Source organism: Strix aluco, chromosome Z (genome assembly GCF_031877795.1).
Source record: "Strix aluco isolate bStrAlu1 chromosome Z, bStrAlu1.hap1, whole genome shotgun sequence".
Taxonomy (NCBI): Eukaryota; Metazoa; Chordata; class Aves; order Strigiformes; family Strigidae; genus Strix; species Strix aluco.
In genome coordinates this window covers 12,952,732-12,977,382 of record NC_133971.1, presented here as the reverse complement: position 1 = coordinate 12,977,382, position 24,651 = coordinate 12,952,732, and the positions used below count along the sequence as shown (strand labels likewise).

At 36.4% G+C, this 24,651-nt stretch overlaps 1 protein-coding gene across 2 annotated transcripts in view; it reads left to right on the top strand.

Annotated features, from left to right (window-relative positions):
- Positions 1-24,651, top strand: part of ADAMTS6 (ADAM metallopeptidase with thrombospondin type 1 motif 6) — a 151,319-nt gene that overhangs the window by 39,989 nt on the left and 86,679 nt on the right. For both annotated transcript variants that reach the window (XM_074813305.1, XM_074813304.1), the window contains 2 exons: positions 11,634-11,677; positions 15,100-15,205. In XM_074813305.1, coding sequence (XP_074669406.1) covers positions 11,634-11,677; positions 15,100-15,205 — 150 coding nt within the window. The remainder of the gene's footprint in view (positions 1-11,633; positions 11,678-15,099; positions 15,206-24,651) is intronic.

Genomic DNA, 24,651 nt, shown 5'->3' with positions numbered 1-24,651 from the left:
ATAGTCTCATGGTAATACTCAGTATGTAATAAAAATAAAAAAACGTAAGTTCAGATCACTTTTAATACAAAGGAGTAGTCTGTTGATCCAAAAAATAATGGAATTATTCTTACATAACATTTGTAGAGGACACTAAACTAGTTTGGAAATAAAACTGCAAGTCTTAAAAAAAAAAAGTGGGTAAATGCTTAGTGGGCTTAATAGAAGTATTGAAGAGGAATTTATTTTCTCACTTCAAGATAGGTTAGCTTTGAAAGACTAGTTTACAATATTAAGACTTAAATAATGTAGGGAAGGTTAAAACTGAGGAATCAGTGAGGAATTCTGTTTGACAATCAATTAGTTTTAATATGGAATTAATAGCATAGTTTGAAGAATTCATACGCAGGGAAAGGAATCTGACAGGTGCATCCCTTTGCAAGACAGATCACTGTTGCTGCAACCCATTTTCTTTCACAGCTAGTACTGAGTCTTCTGTGATTCTTTATTGGCAGAAGTACTAAAATAAATTGCACCTGCTCCACTCTTACATTCTTTAAGGTATGGGAAACCTAAGTATGTATGTGTGCAGACAGTCTGGATAGAAAGTGTTGACTAATCCTAGCTTGTATACACTAAGAGTAATGTGGTTTGGGAAGAGCCACTGTTGTAAGTTAATAGTCTCATGGTATTCAGCCATTCATTCACAACAGTTAGTTGCTGTTGTCATTAACATGATTTGTAAAAAACAAGCTAGACAGAAAATGATAATGTATGCCACACGGACAATTTTTGTCTTGAATAGAGCAAATATTTCTTTCTGCTGTGTATTGTATGGAGAAAAAGATGAAACAAAGATTTATGTGCAATTCTCAATTGGATGTGTGGTTTCCACTTTTTGATACAGACAGACTTCAGAGATCAGTCTGAGGTGGAGGTATTCCATTTGCCAGCACGTTCAAAACAAAAAAACCAACAACCAAATTAAGTTCCTTTTGGTCTCAACATGACAGGACCCTTGGGTAAATGTGCTCTTAAAAACTTGGACAAGATCTCAGTCATATTACCCTTCTTATAGACTTATTCTCTGTTCACTTCTTTTAAACTTCCCTTTGTTAACAACAGTCATTGTTTCTGCTGCCATTTCATTCTGTCACTCTTCATTTCTCTTCCTCTCTATTCACAGGCAATCTACAAATTCGCTAGCTTCAAAATTTGTTAGGTGTAGAACACAGCAGCAGCCTGTTTGATGGAGTTTATGCATGTCATCTGGAGAACTACCACAGATGTGCAGCACCTGATTGGCTTTGTATTGTTCTTTAAGCAGTGGCAATCAAATTGGTTGCTGTCATTTCTTGAAGAGGAGAAATCCTTTATTGTGGTGTGCTTATAGAAAGAAACACCAAACTTGTGAAATAGATTGTTTTGAGTTTGCTGTTAAAATAGAAATTCCATTTGATACTCATCAGGGTTAAAAATCATTTGAATGGAGTGATTGTCTTTCTTTTTGACCTTAAAATGAATTCAGCAAATTGATTTTAGTCCATTGACTGGAGAAGCTTTTAATTACTGTGTTAGGCTACTGAAATTTAGCTCTCCGTGTAAATACATTTCTGTGATTACCAAATACTTTGTGATTGTTTAATTGGGCCCAAGCACAGGGCATATTGTTGTCATCATGTTCAGGAAAAATAAGTTGTAACTACATGCTTAAGAGTTTCAATTTTTTTCTCAGAAATTCTGTAAAAATATCAAACAGAAGTAACAGAAAAAAATAATTGCTGCTCTTTCCTCTTGATTCTATTCTTTGATAATATTATGATTTTACTGAAAAGATGTGGGCTACATGTAAAATACACGTTGCCAATCCAGCAAGTTAAATATTAACGATTATTGGGAAAAGAATAAAGAACCTTATTATGCCATTGACATAACTGGGCATGATATGCCTTATCTCAAAAGGTTTTAGGAGAATTGGAAAAGAGAAGCAAGGGTGATCAAAAAATACGGGACTTTACAAGGAATGACTAAATTGAGGGTTCTCTTACTTGGAGAAGTCAAATTTTGGAAAAGTCAAATTTAGGAGGATATTATAGTGATTTACAAAGTTACAGATTATTTGGAGGGCATAAATAAGAAATAATCATTCATTGCATCTTTCAGTACAAGAACTAGAGGCTGCCCGGTAAACTTCACAGAAGAAAGGCACAAAACAAGGAGAAGGAAGGCAGCTCTTTATGGAAGAGTTAGCTTATGTTGAAACTCCTTGGCAAGTCACTTTATGGAAGCTGGACATACACATAGGTTGAAAGGTTGGTGAGGCAAGTTCACAGAAGAAGAATCCATTGAGAGTTACTGAATACCCAGAAGCACATCTGTCTCAAATCTGAGCTGAAAATAGTTGAAGTTGGGACAGTATTGGGGTATTTGCCATTTCATGCTTGCACTGGTGTTATTCTTTCTTGGACATTCTCTTAGACTGTTGTGAAGGCAGTGTACTGAGATAGTGGAATCTTTGGTCTGGCCCATGTTGCAATTCTTCTGTTCTTACTTTTGTACCAGGTGTGGCCTGTCATCCTAATGAACTGCTACTCTTTATGACCTACCTCAAGTACCAAGCCTTTTATCCCATATATAGTTTGAGTAAGGGCAGATAAACTGGACATTTTGCATATAAAGATGTGTGTGATCTTCTGGGAGACTTGTAAAGTAATCATTTGTGATATTCAGAAAGTTAGCAAAGGAAGAAAGGCCATATCCACAGCAAAACTTATAAATATATTTGCAATATGCTCTCGCTATAATTTATCTCATTACAGCAGAATGAAAACTTGGTTAGTAATCATAGCTGCTAGCTGTGTTTCCCTCCTGCCAAAGGTCTAGACTAGTGGCTTCCTATAAATGGTTTAACATAATATTTTCTGCTGTGTGGCAGGATGCCCCCAACCACGCCTATGCAATTAGTTTTGCTAGTCTTCCTTTTTCCCAAACTTTGTTGCATTAGCACACTCTAAAAAGCATTGCCCTACAAGCTGCTTGAGCTGCTCTGAGTCAATGTCCTTTGAACAAAGGCTTTATGTATTAGTTGCCAGACTTTTTCCGAATGCACTGATAGAAAAATTATTAGCAGTGTACTTGGAGTAGATACACAGAAAGTTCTGTTCTGTTCTCTAGGCCAGCTAATCACATCCATGTAACTCCATCTAAATTTTGGCTCAGTACTGAGAATGCAGTAAAACTATGGAATCACCTTTGAGGAACAGAACACAGCAAGTATTACCTGCGTTCTGGTGATAGTGCAAATGGTGAATCTCTCCATTGTCTCTGAATGGTAATGAAGTCATGATTGTCACTCGGGTGGTGCAGGGTGTAAAAGTGGGAAGAAGCAAGATGGATCTTTGGGCAGGTTCCCTAGGCTGAGCCTGTTGATGCTGTTATGAATGCTGTGTGGATATCCCTCAAAATTATGTTTATAGTAGGGTAGGCCTATTTGTATAAGCTATTTGATGACAGCTTGAGCTGTCAGTCAGTCTTTGGTAATCTTAAAGCTGTGGAGAGAGAACTCTGCTGGAGCTTGTGGTCACTGAGGATCACAAAAGAAAATACATGGCAGAGGGAGGAATGAGTTAAAGTAGCAAGCCTCTACATGTTGGATATGGAATAGAAAAAAGGAAGAGATAACTTGTAATGATGGAGAAATCAGAGCAGAGAGTGAAGTGACATTGCTAGTCCAAGGCCTGCAAGGATCAACCTTTGGAACCACAAGTGCCTGGCTGTTTCTTCAGTGCTGAAGTTTGCTTATGAAGCTGTCTCTAGAGTAATTCTAGAGTCTACATGGTCAACTAAAATAGTCTAATGAGTTTGTGCAATGTTCATTTGCCTTCATGAGGTTTAGCTGATACTTTCTTACTTTGTAGTCATATGTGGCCTACAGGAAGGTTCTGATTAGAAGACGAATGTAGGGAAGGGAAGTATTCTCTGTCTTTTCCAGTTTCAAATTATGTTAAGAATATGTCAGCAGACAGCAAGGAGTTACTTGTATTTTTATGCTACCTAATTGTAATCCACCTAATAGTGCTTTCGTAGGAGTAAAGATTGCTCTGTGATGTGTCATATCTGAACTAGTCATCAGTATTAATACTGTTTGAGGTTTTTTTTTATACTAGCAGAATACTGACATTGTTCTTTTAAGTTTCTGTAGGTGTCTCTTGGATACTGAACTAGATAGTGATGTAAGAGTTTGTAGCACTTGTCATTCTGTATTTTCTAGTACTTTATTCTCCTCTCATTGCTGTAGCTGGTCAGGACATGTTTCTGTATGAGGTTCATGGCTTACATTGGGAAAGGAAGCTTTTAGTCTCGATGGCTGTAGAATAAACCCTGAAAAGCGCTAAAAATGTACACAACACAGGTAACTCTTAGAAAGCAGATGACTAAAAAGCCTGAATGTATTATTACCTCAAAATAACAAGAATTTAAAGCTAGTCCTCTGATTTTTGGTATGATGACTTTTTATCAGTGATTTGAAATGGTGTATCATGGCCTAGGGTATATCTTAAGCTGAGAACCATCTCAGGGTCTTCATCTTGTCTTTAGACTGACTTTTGTTTACAGAACAGTAATTTCACATTCAGCTATGAAGTCCTCTGTTTTAATGTAATTAGTATCTTTTGCAATAGCTCTGCTAGATGCTTGCATGACACATCAATACGGTGTTGAAGAAAAACTTCTCAATGTATTTTTCATGAACTTAGTTGAAAATTTTTTTAGATGCTCCGGGGGTGGTATTTGCATTGAGAGAATCTTTTATTAAATCATAATCTCAAAATCAGCTTTGTACCTCTGTCCTAAGTACACCGATAATACTACTGATGATGGTAAATTTGTAACTGATATTCTAATGTTACATTGCCAAAATTGATGAAGACAAATGACAGCATTAAAAAAATTGTTTCAGAATGGAGTTTATTTTTACTGTTCTGACTGCATTTGCAGTTTAGAAAAAGTAGTATGAAAATGTTTCATCTGCAGTGCAGTTATATATTTCTTTTCATATAAATCAGAACTGAAAGTTAAAGCAGTATAGTTTTTGTAGCTGTAACTCAGAATTTCATTTATCCACCCAAGCTAAGTATCAGAAGAAAATCCAGTAGAGCCAGACTTTGGTTGTCTATGGCAGTTTTAAAGACATGGAAAACTAATAATAGAAAAAGCTATTTCTGTTGAGTGATGTGTAACATGTATATTATGCTTTTCCTTCCTTGTAGCTCTTCTTGGTTTGAGGTTTTTGAGGAAGAAACCAAATAAGATGTGTACTTTATTTTAAGGCAGAATGCTGTTGCGGTGTACCACTTTCTGTGAGGCTAAGGATATGCTGCAGTAAAGCTTTTAGAAAGACATCAAAAAGTATTGTTTTATAGAGTATTGCTGTTTGTAACCTCTGCAAATCTAATGAATGACCAAATTATTTTAAGAGTGATGAACTGTTGAGTAATTATGAAACAAAGCTTTTTATAAAAACTGATCAAAAGTCAGTATTTGTTTTATAACTATTTTTCCACACAATTCACTAGCGTTAGTGACATTGTCTGCACTCGCAAAATAACCACTTTTTAATCATAGCCAAGTATATGTATGGAGAAGAATGTGGTATGTTTTTTATTTTCCATAATTTAGAAATAAGGGTTGGAATTGTCAGATACCTCGAGGTTTTTGATCCCTTTAAGGGAAGTCTGAGATTTCAGTTTGATTCAGCAGTAATTAAGTTTATAGTTCTAGGTGCTGGAACTAGGTTAACTTAATTTTTTTAAAATACAGGGGTTTTTGTATGTCTTTTAACACTTATTCAAACATGAGACATATGATTTGGTGCACAGATGAATCATGTTGCATAACATGAAGAACAAAAAGTAAAAAAGATCAAATTCTAATGAATCTATTATGTTTATCATTGAGCAATGGTGTACAAAAAGGACAGACCTTATTTGACTAGCTTATTGTTGAAACCTACAATAATAAAAAGCAAGTGTCAAAAAATATAATTTGGTTCCTTTCAGAGATAACACTTTTGGAAATGTTCTCTAAAAATGAACTCTTAATAATTTGTAATAATTAGCTCTGTTTCCTCTTGGTCAGGCCAGAACCAGTTCTTAGGCTTTGTTTTCTGCCAAACTTTTCAAGCGGGTTAATCGACAAATCCCGTAGTATTGTATATATGAAGTACATGTTCAGCTGTGCCAAAGTTATGAAGAGCTTTATGTCCAGTCATACTTATTTGTCCCTTTTGTCCAGCCTGAATTTTCTTATATTCGTGTACTTTTTACGTTTATATTCCAGCCATCTTGGTAGGTTTTTCCTCAGCATTTTGCTGTGATTATATTTTTTTGTTCCTAAACTCTTTTTCATTAAGAAATATTCTTTCGAAAGCCTCAATTGTTTCTGTTAACATCTATCTCAAATATTACTCAGACATATTGGTAGCTTTCAGGTAATTTTAGAGTAGGGTTATGTGCTTTTAAGTAATTAGCTCGTGTTTCATACTGGTTTTGAACAGTTTGCATTTCTAATAAGAGTTTTCATGCTTTATTCGTTGATCCCACTTAAAGAAAATAGATGTTGCAGGTTATTCTTGTTGAGTAGTTAAATTATTTAAAGTATATCCAATGCTAATATTTGTGTATGTTTCCAGTCCTGTTTCAGGTATATTTCTATCTCAGTGTTAATTTGATGCAGATAGTCCTTTTTTTCTGGCACAGTGGACATATAGCTAGTAATGACAGTGCTCTATAGAGACTCTTTTCCTTTAGTGAGCCATTTCACATAATTAGACTGGTGAAAAGGGCAATATTATCCTTGAATGTATAAGTACACATTAACATGTAAGAAGTAGTAATTCATTTTGCCTTTGTATCTACTACTGTTAATACTATTAGAACAACTTTTTGAATTGTAATATACACGATTCAGAAAGTTTAAAAAGCCCTAGAGCTCAAAGGAACATGGCAGAAAGGCCGCGGTGTGGTGGTGCAATGCTGACAGTTCAGTTTATTCATCTGATTTAAGAGAAAATTTTAAAAAATTACTTCAACATGAAAGCAATCTCTACTGGGACAAAGGGACTCAACTTTGCTGATAAAGGCATAACAACATCCCCCAGGTGAACACTGAAGTAATTATTTTTTTTTAAATTGAAAAGGAATTAGCTAAATGCTAAAGACATTAGAAGAAAAAATAATTCAATACTAATATGCAATCTCCACCTCTGAAGTTCCCTAAGCCACAGAGCTGGGGGCTTCTATCAGGGAAGGTATCAGGCTGTGCTGTTGTGTTACCCCTGCAAAGACTCACAAATGACTGCGGTGGAGGGAAAGGCAGATGAACTTGATAACTTAATACAGGTGTTCTCAAATTATGCTGAAAACAATTCTTAATGTGGGATTGAAGAGCTTTTAAGGAACAGCTTTTTATCCTATGTAGCTTCTAGAATAAATTAGTTACCTTTGTATGCTAGGGATGCGTGGAGGCATGATTGAATCATCATGATGATTTCTAGCCTTCAAACCTGTGAATTTGTGTGTCTCCCTTTTTTGTTTATTTAATACAGGAATACACTTGCTTGCGTAGAAGTCTGTGTGAACTTCATGGTTGCACAATTACATGCATTAGGCCTCCCAGCTGACAGGTTGCAGGAATCAGGAGGAATGCTCTCTCCTTTCTCTGAAATGTATAGCTAGATGGGAGAGAAATATCTGTCTTCCCCGAAGGTGTCTGGGATTTGCTGTAGCTGCAAAGAACTTCTCTGACAAGATTGAACAGTGCTTACAGTATTTACAGAACTCATCTTTATTATATATTTCACTTAAGTATCCTACTGAAATGATCGGGATCATACTATTCATCAGATTTGCAAAGGAAAGGGATTTTTCTGCAAATCAGAGTTGTAAATAGCTGAGGCTTCTTCAAGAGGCAGTCCATAGCTTACATCTACACTAATAAGTTACGTAAACAGGTCAGTGACTTCTTTTTTGCAGTGAGGACCACTGGCACAGACCTTCTTGTGACTACCCTAGTAAGCTGAATCTCCAGAACAGAGTAGCTTTGTATGTATTGCCTTTTCATAATTGTGTGTGGCCATCTACTGAAGTTCTCCTGGGAATTCTTTGAGATTAGTTGTTGTCATGGGCCAAATCTGTGCAAGGAATTTTTTTTTTTAACAGTTTGATGGACTTTTAAAACAGTTTGATAATACAGATAATAGAATTTCAGTGTCCAGTCCCTTTCACTTTTTAATTCAGTAGTACAGATGTATATTTTAGCATAGGGCATGCTCAATACCCTGCCAAATAAGACTTGAAATTTTTCCTTTTTAAGTGCACTTAGAGGGCACACTGACACTTCCAGTTTGATTCATGGCATGTCAGGAGGCTATTGCCACTCCGATTCTTGACCATCCTGTTGAACTGATAACAGTCTACCTCTAGAGTTTCGTTCTCACTGATGTGTCAGTCAGTTGTCAGTGACAGCTGTACGTCCATCATGCATTTCTCACCTGTCTTATGTGGCTGTTCAGCAGCCCTGAAGGTGTGCCCAGAAGTCCCAGACCTCTTCCCCATCTGCTACATCAAATGACTTCTGGTTCTTCCAGGCTGGGAATGAACTTCTTTCCACATTCAACTTCCCCAGCCTGCTCACATTACAGGGACATATGCACTCACTTTTTTAGGAGGCATATGATCTTCTGTTCCAACTTGGGCAAAGGATTTCCTTGGCTGTCTCAAAAATGATAAGGCTGCCATCTCATCCTGAGGTTTTTTGCAACCTGCATATCTGTATTCTTGCATTCAAATTTTGTGTGGTGGCCATCTTACACATTCTGTTAGTGAATCAAAAAGAAAATATGCTCACATCTCGCATATTGCATGTTTGCATAACTCTTGTTGACCATTGTTACTATTTTTAGTGTTTGGTTGAGATAATTGTTGGCTTGAGAATTTATCTTTTGGTTTTCTTGGGCTCCTGAAGTATTTACTGAGATCCTGGTGACCCATCTTCACCTTTGTGGGTTTTTTTTGTTTGTGTTTCTTTGTGTGGGTTGGTTGGTTGGGTTTTTTTTTAAATAACAATTAGACCTAACTAATTTCATGGGTAATTTGGATGATTTGTCACTTCAGAGTTTTCTTGGCTTGAAGCTACTGTCTGTCAAGTGTTGACTGTGTAGTCTTCCTCATTTTGGAACCCAACATATGTGGGTTAAATAGATTCCTTGGAAATTCAAAGTAAAATTAAAGGAAGTGGTGTCAAAACCAAAAAAGACAAGTTAGGATGAGTTGGTTAAATCATATAGAGAAGAAAATGATAGAATCAGGAAGCTTGGTACATAAAAATGATAAGAGCTTTCAAACAAACCACGAGCAGAAACCATCCATATGAAAGGAAAAAAATGGATCTTGAAGATAATGTAGGTAAAGTAAGTCATTGGACTTTGAAAACTTAGAGGTGTTTTCTGTTCAGACATAAGAGTGTCTGAATGCTCCTTACAGGAAATAATTGCTGATAATATTTGAATATTTAATGAAGCCATAATTTGAATATATTACGACCTGGGTATGTTCTTGCAAAAATAATTAGTGTACTGAAAAATAAAATGGTCTTTTCCTTAGTTTCATTATTTAAGTTTCATTATCATCATGTTTTCTTACAAATGCTAGCCTGTGCATAATGAAGAATACTTGCTACCCAACATAAACAGAAGGATACCATGGTCTTTGTTTTTCAAAAATATAACAGGAACAAGGAACTTAATTCATATCATTCTCTTCTATCACAGTTCCTTGTGAAACTGAACTGAAGGTAACTTCAGTTTCATACCTGTGTGAGAGTAAGAAGGTTTAGGCCATAAGGGCAAATTTTCAGCTCTGCCGAAATCAGCAACACTATTTTACTTGAGTTTAGTGGAACTGGCTTTCTTCTTAAACATCCATTGTATCTAAGGATGTATGCCTTTCATTGTTTTTTTCCTACTAACATTGAATATGAAAAGACATTAGAAGACCAGTGCTTCCTGTGTATTGCACTGACTTCATTGTATTCAGTTCTAAACTACATTTTAAGGGATTCAAGCAAGTTTGGGTTTTCTCACTAAGTAAGCCTGAGCCCTGTCTGCTTTCTATGAGAAATAATTTTGCATGAATTTCAATGGGATTTGGTTCAGGATCTGTTGTAAATGCAGAAGTAAGCAGTTTGCTTCCTTAAATATCTATAAGGCAGGAAATATTTAGTAAAAATTTTTCTTTCTCTGTGTATTTTTATCATCTCAAAGCTTTGTGACATACAAAACCTGATTATATTCCAATACATTTTATATAAGAATGCTGATTTGACTACCTCTCTCTCTCCAAACAGCAAATGGGAAATCAGTGAGGGCTTTATGATATGCATCTAGGATGGCAGAGTTTGAACCACCTTGATGAGATTTGGGTTCAAAATTAGAGTTTAATCCAACAAACTGCTCCACGCTAAGTACCTTTAAAAATCACAGGAATTCCATGTCACAGCAGTTTAGATGCATAGAGAGTTTACTGGATTTGTTCCAAATTTTAAGCTTTGTTACTAAATCCATGAACCTGGCTTACAGACTGACCTTAACTCTTTTAGCACTGAAAGGTATATCTCAATGATCAGATTCCTACCTGATAACATTCCTTACGTTATTTTTAACAGAAACGTGTGGTGGCCTGAAATTACTAACTATTTGGGTTAAAAATTAAAGTGGTATCTTTTCATCTTTGTTTTCACTCACCATTAAAAGAATAGAAATGATTCTGAAACATACTGCAAGGAAATCGGTATAAATCCTTGAAAATCAAAGGAGTTGTATGAGTGTTCTCATATCACAGGACTGCATATTCAAAATATGAAAGTGTAATTAATGAATTGGCTGCTGCATGAGCACTGCTATTATTAGCTATGCTGCAGAAAACTTTTTCATTCATTTTCAGCTCCAGATACTTACATGTTAACTACACAAAAACTCATTGAGCTTCTGTATTTGAAGGATTGTATCTAAAATGATGAAAATTTTCCTTTAAAGGCATTTAGATTTTCACAAAAATGTTTTTCATTTTAGCTTGTTATAGTATACTCTTAAGACAGATATAATCATTGAAAGATAATAAGAGAACTATAATGGCAGTTTGTAAGATTTTTTTTATAAATTGTTGGTGTAATAATTGAGAGTTATAATTTTTAATAAGAATCAAAGTTTAAATAGTAGGAGCTACAATTAATATTATTTAGTTAGTAAGTGTGAGACTGTAAGAGGATTCCAATTATGTTCAAAAAGTAGTCTATAGATGGGCTCCTGTAACTTCGTAACAGCATGGTAGACTGCTTTATGGAGCGGTGTTTACAGATATCCACTTTAACCATTTTTTTCTTACTGGCAGGTGTCCCACTGGCCTGAGGCCAGCGGCTGTGAGGGTACTGCAGCTTGTGGTTTACACCAGAGTGTAGAAAATGCCGACACCAGCTGGCTGCACATAATTAAGCTGATTGCGGTCTGACAGCTTGAACTATGATACAGATATGTGATAAATATAAAAAATATCTTACAAATTTGATTCTCTTACATATTTTATCTACTTTTTTCTCAACAGATATGATATCTGCACTTATAAAAACAAGCCTTGTGGAACACTGGGTAAGATTATAAAGAGAAATTTCAGCTTCTATTTGCTGTTTCCTTGCTTTATATTTGGCTATTGATTTATTGACTGATTAGATCTTTTTAAGTTTATGGTTTCAAAATTTTGCAGTTTTATAAACATGAACAATAAAAGGTAACCTCGGTGGGTTTTGGCTTTGATACAATGCTAGAAGATTAAATTAAGTGAGCTGCTGCTGTGTATTTCTTTGGCAGCTGTAGTTCTGATAAAATCTAGCAGATGACTCAAGCTTCTTATAGAAGAGAACTTGCTGTTCATTTCCATTTAACCAGTCTCCATGATCTAGTTAAAAAAAATACAAATAAAAGACCTCAGGAAAGTTAAACCAAACAACAAAAAACCCCCACCTTACAAGAAACAGGCTTTGAGGTTTACACTGTTGTTACGCTGTACACAGGGAGTGCAGCTTCAGATTTTTCCTTTCACAGACTTAGAGAAAAATACCACAGTGATATAAATTACAGTAACATTATAAAACTCATTAAAACAATGCTTTGACAGTGGAGAAGCACACATAATGACCTTAGGTGCAGGATGTTGTTCTCTCCCTACCTAAATTTGTCACTAAAATTTACTACTTTTTATACTGCTTTAATATATGAAAGAAACATTATTCAAAACCTAATATAACATTTATATTTTTTTCAGTTTGCATCCTTTCATAAGTCTCTCAGAAGTAAAGATACAATTGTAATTCAGCTAGTTAAGATTATTAATACTTTTCTCAATCAGACCTCATAATTGTATTTGCTTGTCTTTCCCTGTATTACCGTGTACTTTGATAGAGTTAACTCATGTTAATTTTTCTACAAGTCCTGCTCAAGTCAACACAGTGCTTCTGGCACAGGGATGTACTTTACATGGGAAAAGGTACCAGAATTTTGCCTGCTGTAAATATAAACAATATCCACAGCATGTTTTAGTAAAAGGCAAATGATGGTCATGAATTTCTAAATGTCATTGATTGACATCTTGGTGGAGGCAAAAACTGAAGAGAATTGTCTTTGCAAGTGTTAAGAAGTTTTGAAAAAATGTACATTCATGCACGAACTATTTGATATTTTTACATGATATTTTTAACTCAGATCATTAGTGTACTAGTTCTTACTGTATCAGACTTTGGCATAAAGGCAAATTCTGCTTCACTTGAATCCAGCATAACAGGATAAACTTTGGCAAATGTTTTATTAAACAAAAGGCTTGATTTAAAAAAAAAAAAAAAAAAAAAAAATCCCATATGGTATCAGTTCCAGTGCTGTGTTAGAGGACCCTTGGCAACACAACCACGACAATTTATTTGCATTATCGGCATTGAGTTGGAGAAGAGACAAGGCCCTGTGGCCCTCTTTTACAAGGCATTTAATATGCTTAAGTCCTACTGATGTCCAGTAACTAAAGTTAAGCATATATTTAAGGAGTCTGTGAACAAAAGTCTCGTAGAGGTCTCAAAAGGTCAAAAGAAACCTGAATCACTGGTATTCTAGGAAGAAACAAAAGTAAAGGATTTTGTGTGGCACAGATATGTTTCTCCTATTCTAGTTTCCTAAAAGAGGGAATCTTTCATGGAACCTCTTAGAAATGATAGACCTCAGATGTCTTGCAGCACATTTGTAGCTCCAGTGAAGGAGAACTCCTTTTTTAAATCTGAGCCTTAGACTGAGTTCTTGGCTTGATCTCTGTCACTTTCTGCAAGCGTGGTATGGAATTATGTTAATCTGGTTTTGTAAGTCGCTGGAGCAAGTGCTCAGTTACAAGATCTGAAGATAGAGATGACTTTATCAGTCAAATGTGTTGGACTTTGCAGGGGAACATGACAGTTGGTATATAAGTACTGCCATGTTGTCTTCTGAATGTCCTACTCAGAATAGCGTAGGTGAACTGTAATTATTGTATTTTCTGCAGGTTGCACACTGCAAAAAATACACAGATTTTTCTCCATGAATAGTTTTGTTCTTCTGATGTTTCATCCAGTCCTCAGTAGGTGTGTCTACACTGATGATTTGTTTATAGCAGTAGTACTGTTTTGATGCAAATTCTACAGACTCACATTGTCACATTTTGCCTGTGTCAGTTTGGTTATCAGAGTAGTTCTGGTGTGTACAAACTAGATCTGTTTTGGAGAAAACTTAAGTCAGAGCACATATTCCCCAAATGCTCCATATGTGCCTACAGGAGACATGAGGGTCTAAATCACTACATGGGCTGTATTCTTGTCATACCCTGTAATATTTTCTCCCTTTAGAAAGATTTGAACCACATGTGTAGCGAGTGTGTTCAGCCTATGGGATTAAACTAGTCCAAAATAGAGCGTCCAACCCACATACAAAGATACATGAGGATCCTCAATATCATTGCTTCACGCTGCTGACCCACTCCTATGGCTCCAAATTACTGGCTAATGTGGACACAGCCAGGAAGCACTTGTCGCCTTACTACTTGCTTACTGTTAGTCCAAACAGAATAATTGAAGTGCCTGCTCATATAAAGAGCATGATTTCTCTCTTCCTCCCTTCCCTGCCCCATTTCCCCCATCCCCCAACCAAAGTTACGCTTTTTCCAGTCGTTTTTCTGTTACAGTGTAGTTAACTGAGCAGGTAATTTCCTTAAAGAAAGGATTACTGCTTCTTTCCAATAAGAATTCTAGGGAGCAATACATTAAATAAATCTGATGTTTAGAACTTCCTCTAGAGGCACTAAATTATGACTGCAGTACTTGTGTGATAATCTGCTGCTGAAGAATGTGTAAGATACGGAAGAGACATATTCTGTAAATGCCAGTGGCTTTCTCTCTCTAAAGTTTTTAAAAGCACTTGTAATAAAGTAAGGTTTTAATTCCAGAAGATGATGGTTGATAAATGGAAAAGGCTTCCATGGTTAAATGAATGCTTGTTATTAACATGTCTCCTCTCTCTTCATTGATGCATTCAGTTTTGTTTTTTTAATTTTTTTAATGTACCATGTGGGGCTTTCCATAGCTAAAAAAGTTGCTTGTATGTTTTTATGAACCCACTAAACTTAAACAGATTTCTTTAGAAAAATAATGTGGATACATTTTGCTTTCTTCAGGCTCAATAATGTTAAAATAGAAATCCTTTCTTGAATTCCCTCTCCTGGCTCAAGTTACTAGGTGGTCCCAAGTTACCAGAAGTAAAATTTATAAATCTAACCCCTAGTCTAGACATTTTCCAGCAATGACTGCAGTTCAAAAAATATTAATGTCTAGCCGGCAAAGTGAAATTCCCCCCAGTGATTTTGCGAATGACTAGAAAGTTAACCTTTTGCCAACTGCTCCTTCTGTGCATAGAAGTTATTAAAAAGAATCCAGGCATTTATAACTAGGGCTTTTAAGACTGAAACACCTTGGCATGACCCTTTGTGTCTCCTTCTGTTTATTCAGGCTTGGCCTCTGTGGCTGGAATGTGTGAGCCTGAAAGGAGCTGCAGCATTAATGAAGACATTGGCCTAGGTTCAGCTTTTACCATTGCACATGAGATTGGTCACAAGTGAGTGAGTTTAAAAAAAGAATATGTTTTAATGTGTCACCTTTTTAATATTAGTTCAATAACAGATTTTTTTTTTGCTCCTGCATGGCTGTACCATCTCTATTCTGGTGCTCCATGTTTACTTATATAGTATTAATGAGTGGCAGTACATTTTATTTAACATATATTACCAAGGGCTTTAAATTTAGAACTGAAGACTCATTGTTTACCCTTTGATTTCAGATTCCAGTTAAATCTGTGCTTTTGAGATTTGGCTCGCACCCTTCCTACTCTTCCATATTTTTAAATAGTTGGCTTTGAAAATCTTCTTTTTTCCCCCATCTTTCTTTTGTCTACCTTTCTTTATGAAACAAAAGTGGTTAAAAGGTAATTTTTTTGCTTTTTGTTATTTTGTCTTAAATACAGTTCGAACTACTTATACTTGAAACATATCGTCAAACTAATAATTAAAACATTGATTCTTTTGTCAATATTCATACACTTTTAATCTTTCAAGTATGAAGTATGTAAAGCAGTCATAGAACAGTCATAGCATCACTTGTTACATTTTAAGCATCGGCATATCATTTTAAAGAGCATGATGTTATGAGACTGATAAAATCTGACTAGAGTTTGGTCTGGAAATATTTCAGGTCTTCCTTCAAAAGACAGCATTGTTAGTACGTTGTGATGACTCTAAAAGGAGTCAAGGGTTTCCTTTGTTTACATGGGTTGACCAACACTGAGTTATGGATGACATGTTTTTCCAATCATTAGCTGATGCAACTGCTAAAAGTTCCAATGCAACCTGAAATGGAAGCTATCAATATGATGATCAAAAAAGGAGTTGGAAGTAAACAGTTATTTCCAGCCTACCTATCATGTGAGATAATCACTGGGCAAGTATGATCTCATTTATATTACCTATGAAAAAAATGTTGGAGTTGCACTGAAGTAGATCAGTTTCAGAATCCAAAAGCAATTGTATAAGTTCTGAACAAAAATTACTTAAAACATATGTAATTCTCCTCATCTTCATTTCCTTCCTTCTTTTTCTTCATTTGCATGAGTTGAAAGGGGGTAAAGGAAAATACATTTCCAGTGTTGAGGACAGAGCTCCTCCAAGTCACACATAGTTCTGAAATTCTTGTTAATAACATCTTACAGTCACAGGTGACCTTACTGTGAATTTGTCACATACTTAATAAGAAAACTATCTTCCAATACACATCTTCATTCTAATCCATATCTCATACAACTGCATATTTTATGCAGGTTATTCCACAGATGCATGAAAATAATTTATATATATGCAACTATTTTATCATGCAAAGCTGGCGTGATGACAAGATTTGAAGAGCTTAGACTGTGGTTAGAATCTGAGAAAATATGGCGATAGCATATATCTTGGAATCACAGGAATTTCTTTAACCATCTGTGTTTTCTACATTCCATATCTTTTGGCTTTTTATACGTAAGGTCTTTTAAAATTCTGAAATCTCAGCTCTTTGAGTCTTTCACCTCATCCTGTAGCTGACATGACATGTCAAATGCTGGTTTGAAAAGAAAGTAGGAATAATATTCCTTTACCTTTAATCAATATCAGTGATTAAAGAAAGTTACACTGCAAACTTGGTGTTAAAAATTAACATACCATGTATATACCTTCAGTAAAAGCTGGAAAGGATATGTGGGCAAAAAATTTTTAAGGTTTATAATGTTTTGTGCTATCCATGCGTCACCTCCCATTCACCCATACTGTGACTGAATCCCTCTACAATTAAATCAAGGAAGTTGTTATTTCTTCTCAACTTCCTGTTTCCTAGTACCTACTAGAAGGTACTTGCATATGTGAGTCAGATAATTGTTTCAGGGAGCCTTGTGAAGTTTTCACTTTGACTGTACCATGATGATTGCTTTTCTTTTCAGACATATATGGGTGTCCTGGTTTAGCTAGGATAGGGTTAAGTTTCCCCAGCAGTGGGGGAAAGCTCTAGCCGGGTTATTCAATACCATGCTGACGTCACATCCTGGCGCCCGAGCGTGGGAGAATCAGTGATTGCGTGGGTTTGTGCAGCCGTTCCTCTCACTGCTGTATTGGTAGATACCTTGCTCTGTTCATTGTTATTACTGTTATTGTTGTTGTTGTTGTTTGTTGTGTTGCTGTCGCACTGTTGTATTAAACCTCTCCTTATCTCAGCCCAGGGCTTTGTATTTCACTCCCTTTGTGGGGGAGGCGCAGCAGCCGCGTGGTCTGAGACCCCGGCAGGGACTAAACCACCACAATGGGAAATAGGGAACTTGTTTCATCATCAGATGAAAACTAGAAACATTTAAGGGACATGTCTACACTGAATATATAACATACAACAAAAATGCACTCAAATTAGAATGAGAGGGTTTGCACTTTAAAAGATCATGTTCTTATTAATTATATAGTTGCCGTGGAATACTGAGTTTTAAAAAAAAAAAGTTGAACTGAGGAGTAAAATTCTTTTGTGATTAAAAGGGAATGGTAATGATAATACATATGTTTTAATAGATTATCCACAGTTTCTCCAAAATTAGATTTGTAAGATTCCCTGATGGAAGTATGGTTCAGCTTATTAGTTTCTAGTAGTTTATTAAATTATAGAGTGAGGAGAAGTTATTAGATCATTCATTCTGACTTACTGTATATTATAACACATTAAATTTGACTCATTTAACCTTGTATTGATCCAAGTAACTTCCATTTGGTTGAAGAGCATTATCCAGAAAATCACTTAGTTTTGAAGACTTAAAGAGACTGAGAATGTGAGTGTGATTATTATGGTCAGTTACACTTTCTATTAAATATTTATAAGGACTTTTAAAAATATTATTTTGGCTTCTGTTCCTTACCACTTGTAGTTTTTATATGTGTATAACCCAGTTTGGGTGCAGATAAGTTGTGTGCAGTTGAGACTCATAACCAGCTGTTTTATTGAAGATGACTGTGCACTGTGATTAACTCTGTGTTTGTTTCTTGAGGGCATGAAGAATGTTGTTAGATTAACTGTTTTGTGGTTGTTTCTCCCTATGCACGGTTCTGAGAAGAGCCTTGTATTACTCTTGATACTTCCATGAATCAGATAAAATTCAGAGTGGGCCCTTCAGCCTTCAGAACAGTGTCTCTAGAAATTTGACTTATGCTTGACTTACAGAATGCTTACTTTCCTATCATTATATATTTCACACTGAAGAATTGCTTATGATTTCTGGTAAGCAGAAAATCACAACTAGTGATTTCTCATGGCAGGAGTGAGAACTGAATGTGTATCTCCTTCACTGTCAAGCGAAGTTTGACTTTTTCTTCTTAGTGAAGAAAGAAACTATTTGCAGGCTTGAATATGCTCAGACAAGTTGTAAGATTAAAGATTCAGTCTCATTTTCTGTTTCCCTACCAGCTGAGTTAGGTGGCTTTCTGTTCTATGCTTTTTAATTTTGATACTTTCTAAAATGCCTGGCTTGCCCCATGCATGCTGTACAGGGTGCTTAGTTGAACTGATAAAGAATTTCAGGTTCCACTGGAAGGGGTATATCCCTAAAAGAAAGGCATTGTGCCATTCATTATTGCAGTCCTATAGAGTTAGCTGAGATCTGGAAACTAAATAACAAAGTGAAAAAAAAAAATAAAGGGGGGGAAAAAATGTCAAAACATGAGGATAGTGGACTAGGCTTAAAACAGAGCTGCCCATAAAACTTCGAGTAAGAAAAGAATTTACTAATGATGGACAGCTGTTGAGGACTGTACAGAAGGAGCAAGAAGAAAAGGCTGGTGGCTAAACTAATTTCTGGAAAGTCAGAATTGTCTTGACTTACAGAAGATGTAATCTGTTGAAATTCAGAGGAGTTCAGCAGTCATATCTTGGTGAAAAAATGTGTAAGAACTATTAAGATAGATTGTATTCTAATGGAGTAAATTGTCTTCAAGATGAAGAACAACAATAAGATTTTTAAGCTTTAGTTCTGAATTAGTTCATACAGCTAAAATGTGCTCACAATTCTAGCACTTCTTTTAGTCAGTCTGCAAAGTAGAAAAATAACATAAATACCCCTCCTCGAATATGAGAAAGTTGGTCTTCAGTGCTGGAGTAGAAAGTTCTAATCTAGGAAATCCTGGTGGTACTTTCAGAAGCTGGTTGTCTTTTCCTCATTCTTCAGCGATCACTGAGCTTCTTGTTTGATCCGTCAAATTTCAGCTGCATTATAGGGCCTGAGTTTGAGTGAGATGTTTTCTAGAAGAAATATGTGTCAAGGAATGTATGTGTCGTAGAACTAGAAGGAAAATACTCCAGTCTGAGGTGATAGGGACACATATACCAAACTCCAAAATAGCTTTCAAAAATAGTTGAAACACAACTAGGATGAATTGTACTAACACCACCAGCTGTCCCATGAACAGATCTCCAGTTGATGCTGTCATCACTACTTTATCTATGATGATGATGTCTTCCATCTTCAACTATAGCAGGGCTGACAGGCCATCTCAAATCCACAGTGTATGAACATCTCAAGACCAGCCAGAACAAGTTAAAACTTGTCCCTGCTAGATGCCTCGGGTCCTGCTAGATGCCTAGGACTGACTAAAAATGGTGCTTTAAATTTTTAGGGACAGTTTAAGTAACTTTTTTAGTTAAACCACAACAAAACAAAGCATATCCAGTTTTTGGCTGAACAAGCCACATAAGACCATACATAATCACATTCTTGCTCTCTTACCCCCCTGCCTCAATCTTTTTTGTTACAGGAAAATGGTTTTATGTCTGCCTTTGTAACATTGCAGGTATAGAAGCATGCAACTTCTATAGAAAAAGTCTTCATTGCGACATCAATTGTAATGATGTTTGTGCATATAAAATGAAATGTCATACACATTGCAAAGGGTGTGACGCTGTCCTGCATGACATCCCTGTCTTTAAATTGGAGAGACACGGATTTGATGGATGGACCATTCAGTGGATAAGGAATTGGCTGGATGGTTGCACTCGAAAGAGTTGCGGTCAATGGGTCGATGTCCAAGTGGAGAGCGTTGATGACTGGCGTTCCTCAGGGGTTGGTGTTGGGACTGGTGCTGTTTAACATCTTTGTTGGCGACATGGACAGTGGGATCGAGTGCACCCTCAGCAAGTTTGCCAATGACACCAAGCTGTGTGGTGCAGTCAACACGCTGGAGGGAAGGGATGGCATCCAGAGGGACTTGGACAGGTTTGAGAGGTGGGCCCATGCAAACCTCATGAAGTTCAACAAGGCCAAGTGCAAGGTCCTGCACCTGGGTCAGGGCAATCTCAAGCACAAATACAGGCTGGGCAATGAGTGGATTGAGAGCAGCCCTGCAGAGAAGGACTTTGGCGTACTGGTGGATAAAAAACTGACTGTGAGCCAGCAATGTGTGCTTGCAGCCCAGAAGGTCAACCGTATCCTGGGCTGCATCAAAAGGAGTGTGGCGAGCAGGTTGATGGAGGTGATTCTGCCCATCTGCTCCATCTGCTGAGACCCTACCTGGAGTACTGTGCTCAGCTCTGGGGCCCCCAGTGTAAGAAAGACATGGACCTGTTGGAGCAGGTCCAGAGGAAGCCATGAAGATGACTGGGGAGCTGGAACACCTCCCTCATGAGGAGAGACTGAGAGACTTGGGGTTGTTCAGCCTGGAGAAGAGAGCTCTGGGGAGACCTTATAGCGGCCTTCCAGTACTTAAAGGGGGCTGCCGGAAAGATGGGGAGGGACTCTTTATCAGGGAGCGTAGTGATAGAATGAAGGGTTTTAAACTGAAAGAGGGCAGATTTAGATTAGATGTTAGAAAGAAATCCTTTGCTGTGAAGGTGGTGAGACACTGGAACAGGTTGCCCAGAGAGTTTGTGGCTGCCCCCTCCCTGGAACTGTTCAAGGCCAGGTTGGACGGGGCTTTGAGCAACCTGGTCTAGTGGAAGGTGTCCCTGCCCATGGCAGGGGGTTGGAACTAGATGATCTTTAAGGTCCCTTCCAATCCAAATCATTCTATGATTCTATAAAACATCAGGCTAGAAAAATTACTCTGGTTTCTGTGGCATATTTACAGTATGAAAAAGGCTTGTGTCTAAACATCTGTGAAATATTATTTGAAGTTTAGGATTTACAATACTAAAATAATTTGTCTAACATTAAAGAATTCTAATCAAGGAAAAATAATGTAATAACACTTCACAGATCTTAACAGAAGTCTAAGAAGAATAAATGGGTGTGAAGAGGAAGGTTATCCAGAACCTTCAGGGCATCATGAATTTCCAAGGAAATCTGAGCTCACAAGTTTGCTTCCTGATTAGAGCCAGTACTTCCCACTTTGACCTACAGTGTGGAGACCTGATGGATTCATGCTCTGGCTTTGTGTGGCTCACAAACAGTGCTTTATGTTACTCTAGTGGCATGAAAGCTGGATAGCTATAGCAATGTAAACCAGGAGAAGTTTGTGCTCTACTTTTTCTAATATTCTCATAGAAGTAATTTCTCCGTAAGAAAGTTCAGATTTCTGAATAAGCTGCATTTTTTTAGTAAATTAGAATTTGCTGTGCTTTTAAGAACTACATATGTTATTTAATACTAAATTATGCTAATATATAGAAATTGTATTTGATGGGGTGTTGGATCATCAGCCGTAACTCAGAAAATGATACCTAGGAAGTAAATGGAAAAAATGTTATGTTAAAGATATGCTAAAATTATGTTTAATTTCATGGCAAGTATGCTTGTTACAAAGCTACCATTTTTCAGTTAGTTTGTTTCCCAGATTTTCAGGGAAGTAATATGTTTCACCAAAGTAAAAGTTTTAAATTCTGCATTAGTTCAGCATAAAGGGTAAGGGATGCTGAAAACCATATAATTATCTCCAAATGCAGGAAAGCAACAGTTAAGGTTAAAATCCACATTAAGACATGGAAATATAAGGTCAAGTAACTAACTAACCTTGATTCCTCCATTCAGGGGAACAATACAGTATCAGGTAGTTTCAATAAATGCTGTCAACGTTTGTGATCCTAAATTAAAATAAACTGATTTTTCAAGACCATCCTTTTTAATTCTTTTTTCTTTTATTTGTTATGTCATTTAAGGGTGAGTTGCAGTTAGCATTCTGTTACGAAGCTATAACCAATACTTTTATAACATTGGCTGAAAATACATGGAGGACTACACAGAACGAGGAGAACTTTCTCTTATGGGGCATATGGTTAAAAAAGTAAAGAAAAAGTTATGACCTTCCATTACTATAAAACCATAAAATATGAAGATTGTATCTTCTCCAAAAATTTGCCATAACATTGTATCAATTGGCAGATATTTCACTGCTAGTACATATGAGAACAGTTAAGAAAGTTACCATATATGTCCACACAGTTGTTGTGCTTTATTACATGTAGTTCATAGCTCTGATATTGTAGGGGGAAAAAAAGTATCCTTTAGTCTTTAATAATAGATTATGTTCACATACATGCAGTTTTTGTTGAACAAAATATTACTGAAATATGCTGCTTTTCCCTTTCTTCCCTCCTCTACATGTTCTAATGTCACTAAGAAAAGGCAATTTAAAGCTATGGCAACACTTACAGATATAAGGAAGCTTACAATTTTCTTATTTTTTCAACACCTTTTTAATAAGTATGGAAATAAGTGCAACATACTACAAAAAATTAATACGAAGTTTACGAAAAAGTTGGTATCTAATAAAATAAACTGACAGTTTTTACAAGGAAATTATAATTCACCATTTAGGTGTTATATCTAATACAAGAATACTTGTTCATGCATGCCTTCCATCTTCTCACTTACTAGATATTCACTGTTAGAAATTTTTGAAGTATTCTTCACTGGTGCACTTTATGACCCTTCCCTGCCCTTTGCTTTTTTTGCCATAAATGTTGAGAGAGCAGTGTGTCTGACATGCTGAGGCACTGGAGGAAATTCTAGCAATGTACCTGGATCAGGATACCTAGCCCGATAATGACCCATTTAACTCTTAGTATGTATGTTTATTTTGTCCCTCCTAGTGCAAATAAAGAAAGGTTTATTTTTCCTAAAGAGTTACATGTAGTTATGCAGCTCAGATAATGGACAAGAAGATCAAGTACTTGATTTTACAGTATTTCTCTTGCTTGTGTTCCTGTAACTTTGTTGCCTCACCTGACTCAAGATTCTCAGTCTCTCAGTAAGCTTCTTCCTTACACTGTTAAATGTTGACAGAGCAAAGTAAGAGCCACTGCTTTAAAATAATTGTCAGGTAATGTAACTCATGAATCAGTAAGTGACTAAAAAATTAATATACCCTGTTGTATGTAGAGAAAAGAAACGCTGGTGTTCTCTGCACTTCCAAACACTCCAAACCCTAAGAAAGCTAGGAAGTGGTTTGATACGCAGGTCATTAGTACTACAGTTGGAAAGCAGAGATAATTCATTGTTAAGGAGAAAAAGCAGTTCACTTAAGTAGCACATTTGAGAACTTAAGTGCTATAAAAGTACATAGTATAGAAAATAAACCTCAGTGAACAGTACTGAGGAGTATTCAGATTGGTTTGGATGTGTCTTCTCTGAATCTTAAGTGTTTCAGTAATAAATCAGAACAGAAGCATCCTGGCTGTCTCACAGAAGTAACTGCTGTCATTTCAGATACATCAGCGATAAGTGTTTTGACAACCATTGCCATCATAGTTTAGAACTGCCCAACAAATCGGTAACGTCACCTTAAATACAGATGAAGTTGTAGGGACCTGCAGTATTTTACCTTCACAAGATGTAGACAAGAAGTTTACATTTCCATCCTTCCCTCTGCTTATACCCCAGGGTCACTGATTATCTACTGCTGTTTGTTTAGTGCAGCTGAGGCTGGTTATCTCACCTGTGATTTTTTAGGTCAGATCTTAAGTTGGATGTGTATTACAAATAATTCCCCTCAGATAATTTTTTCTGATTTTTCTGAGAAACAGATTGCCAGGATAAAAAAAATCTGTTCCATTACAGATGGTAGTGAATGAAACAGGCACAGAGCACTAGTCAGATGTGCTGCTTTCTTAATATATTTTAAGTAGTATATAAACTATAGAGAAATTACAAGAGAGTTTCAATTATGATGCTGCTTGCACAGTTCTTAAATGTAATGTAGGGGCTCCCTTGGGAAAAGAGGAGCCATAATGCTTGAAAAGAAAGAGCTGCTGGGTTAAATATCTTTCCTTGAGATGGAAAGGTAACTTCATAGAAGGAGTCCTGTGTCACCTGAGAAGACTTTTTATTCTGTCATTGTGCATCTGGCTGTTCTTTCTAGAGAAAATTATACTTGTAGTTTTAGACAGGCTCTTTAAGCCAGTGAAAGAAATATAGTCTGCATCTGCTAGACAGTTTGAAAAAGGTAAGTAAATTATAACAGTGCTCCACAAAGCGTATTTTATGTTCCTTCCTTTCTTCCATGCCTTCCCGCCACAATC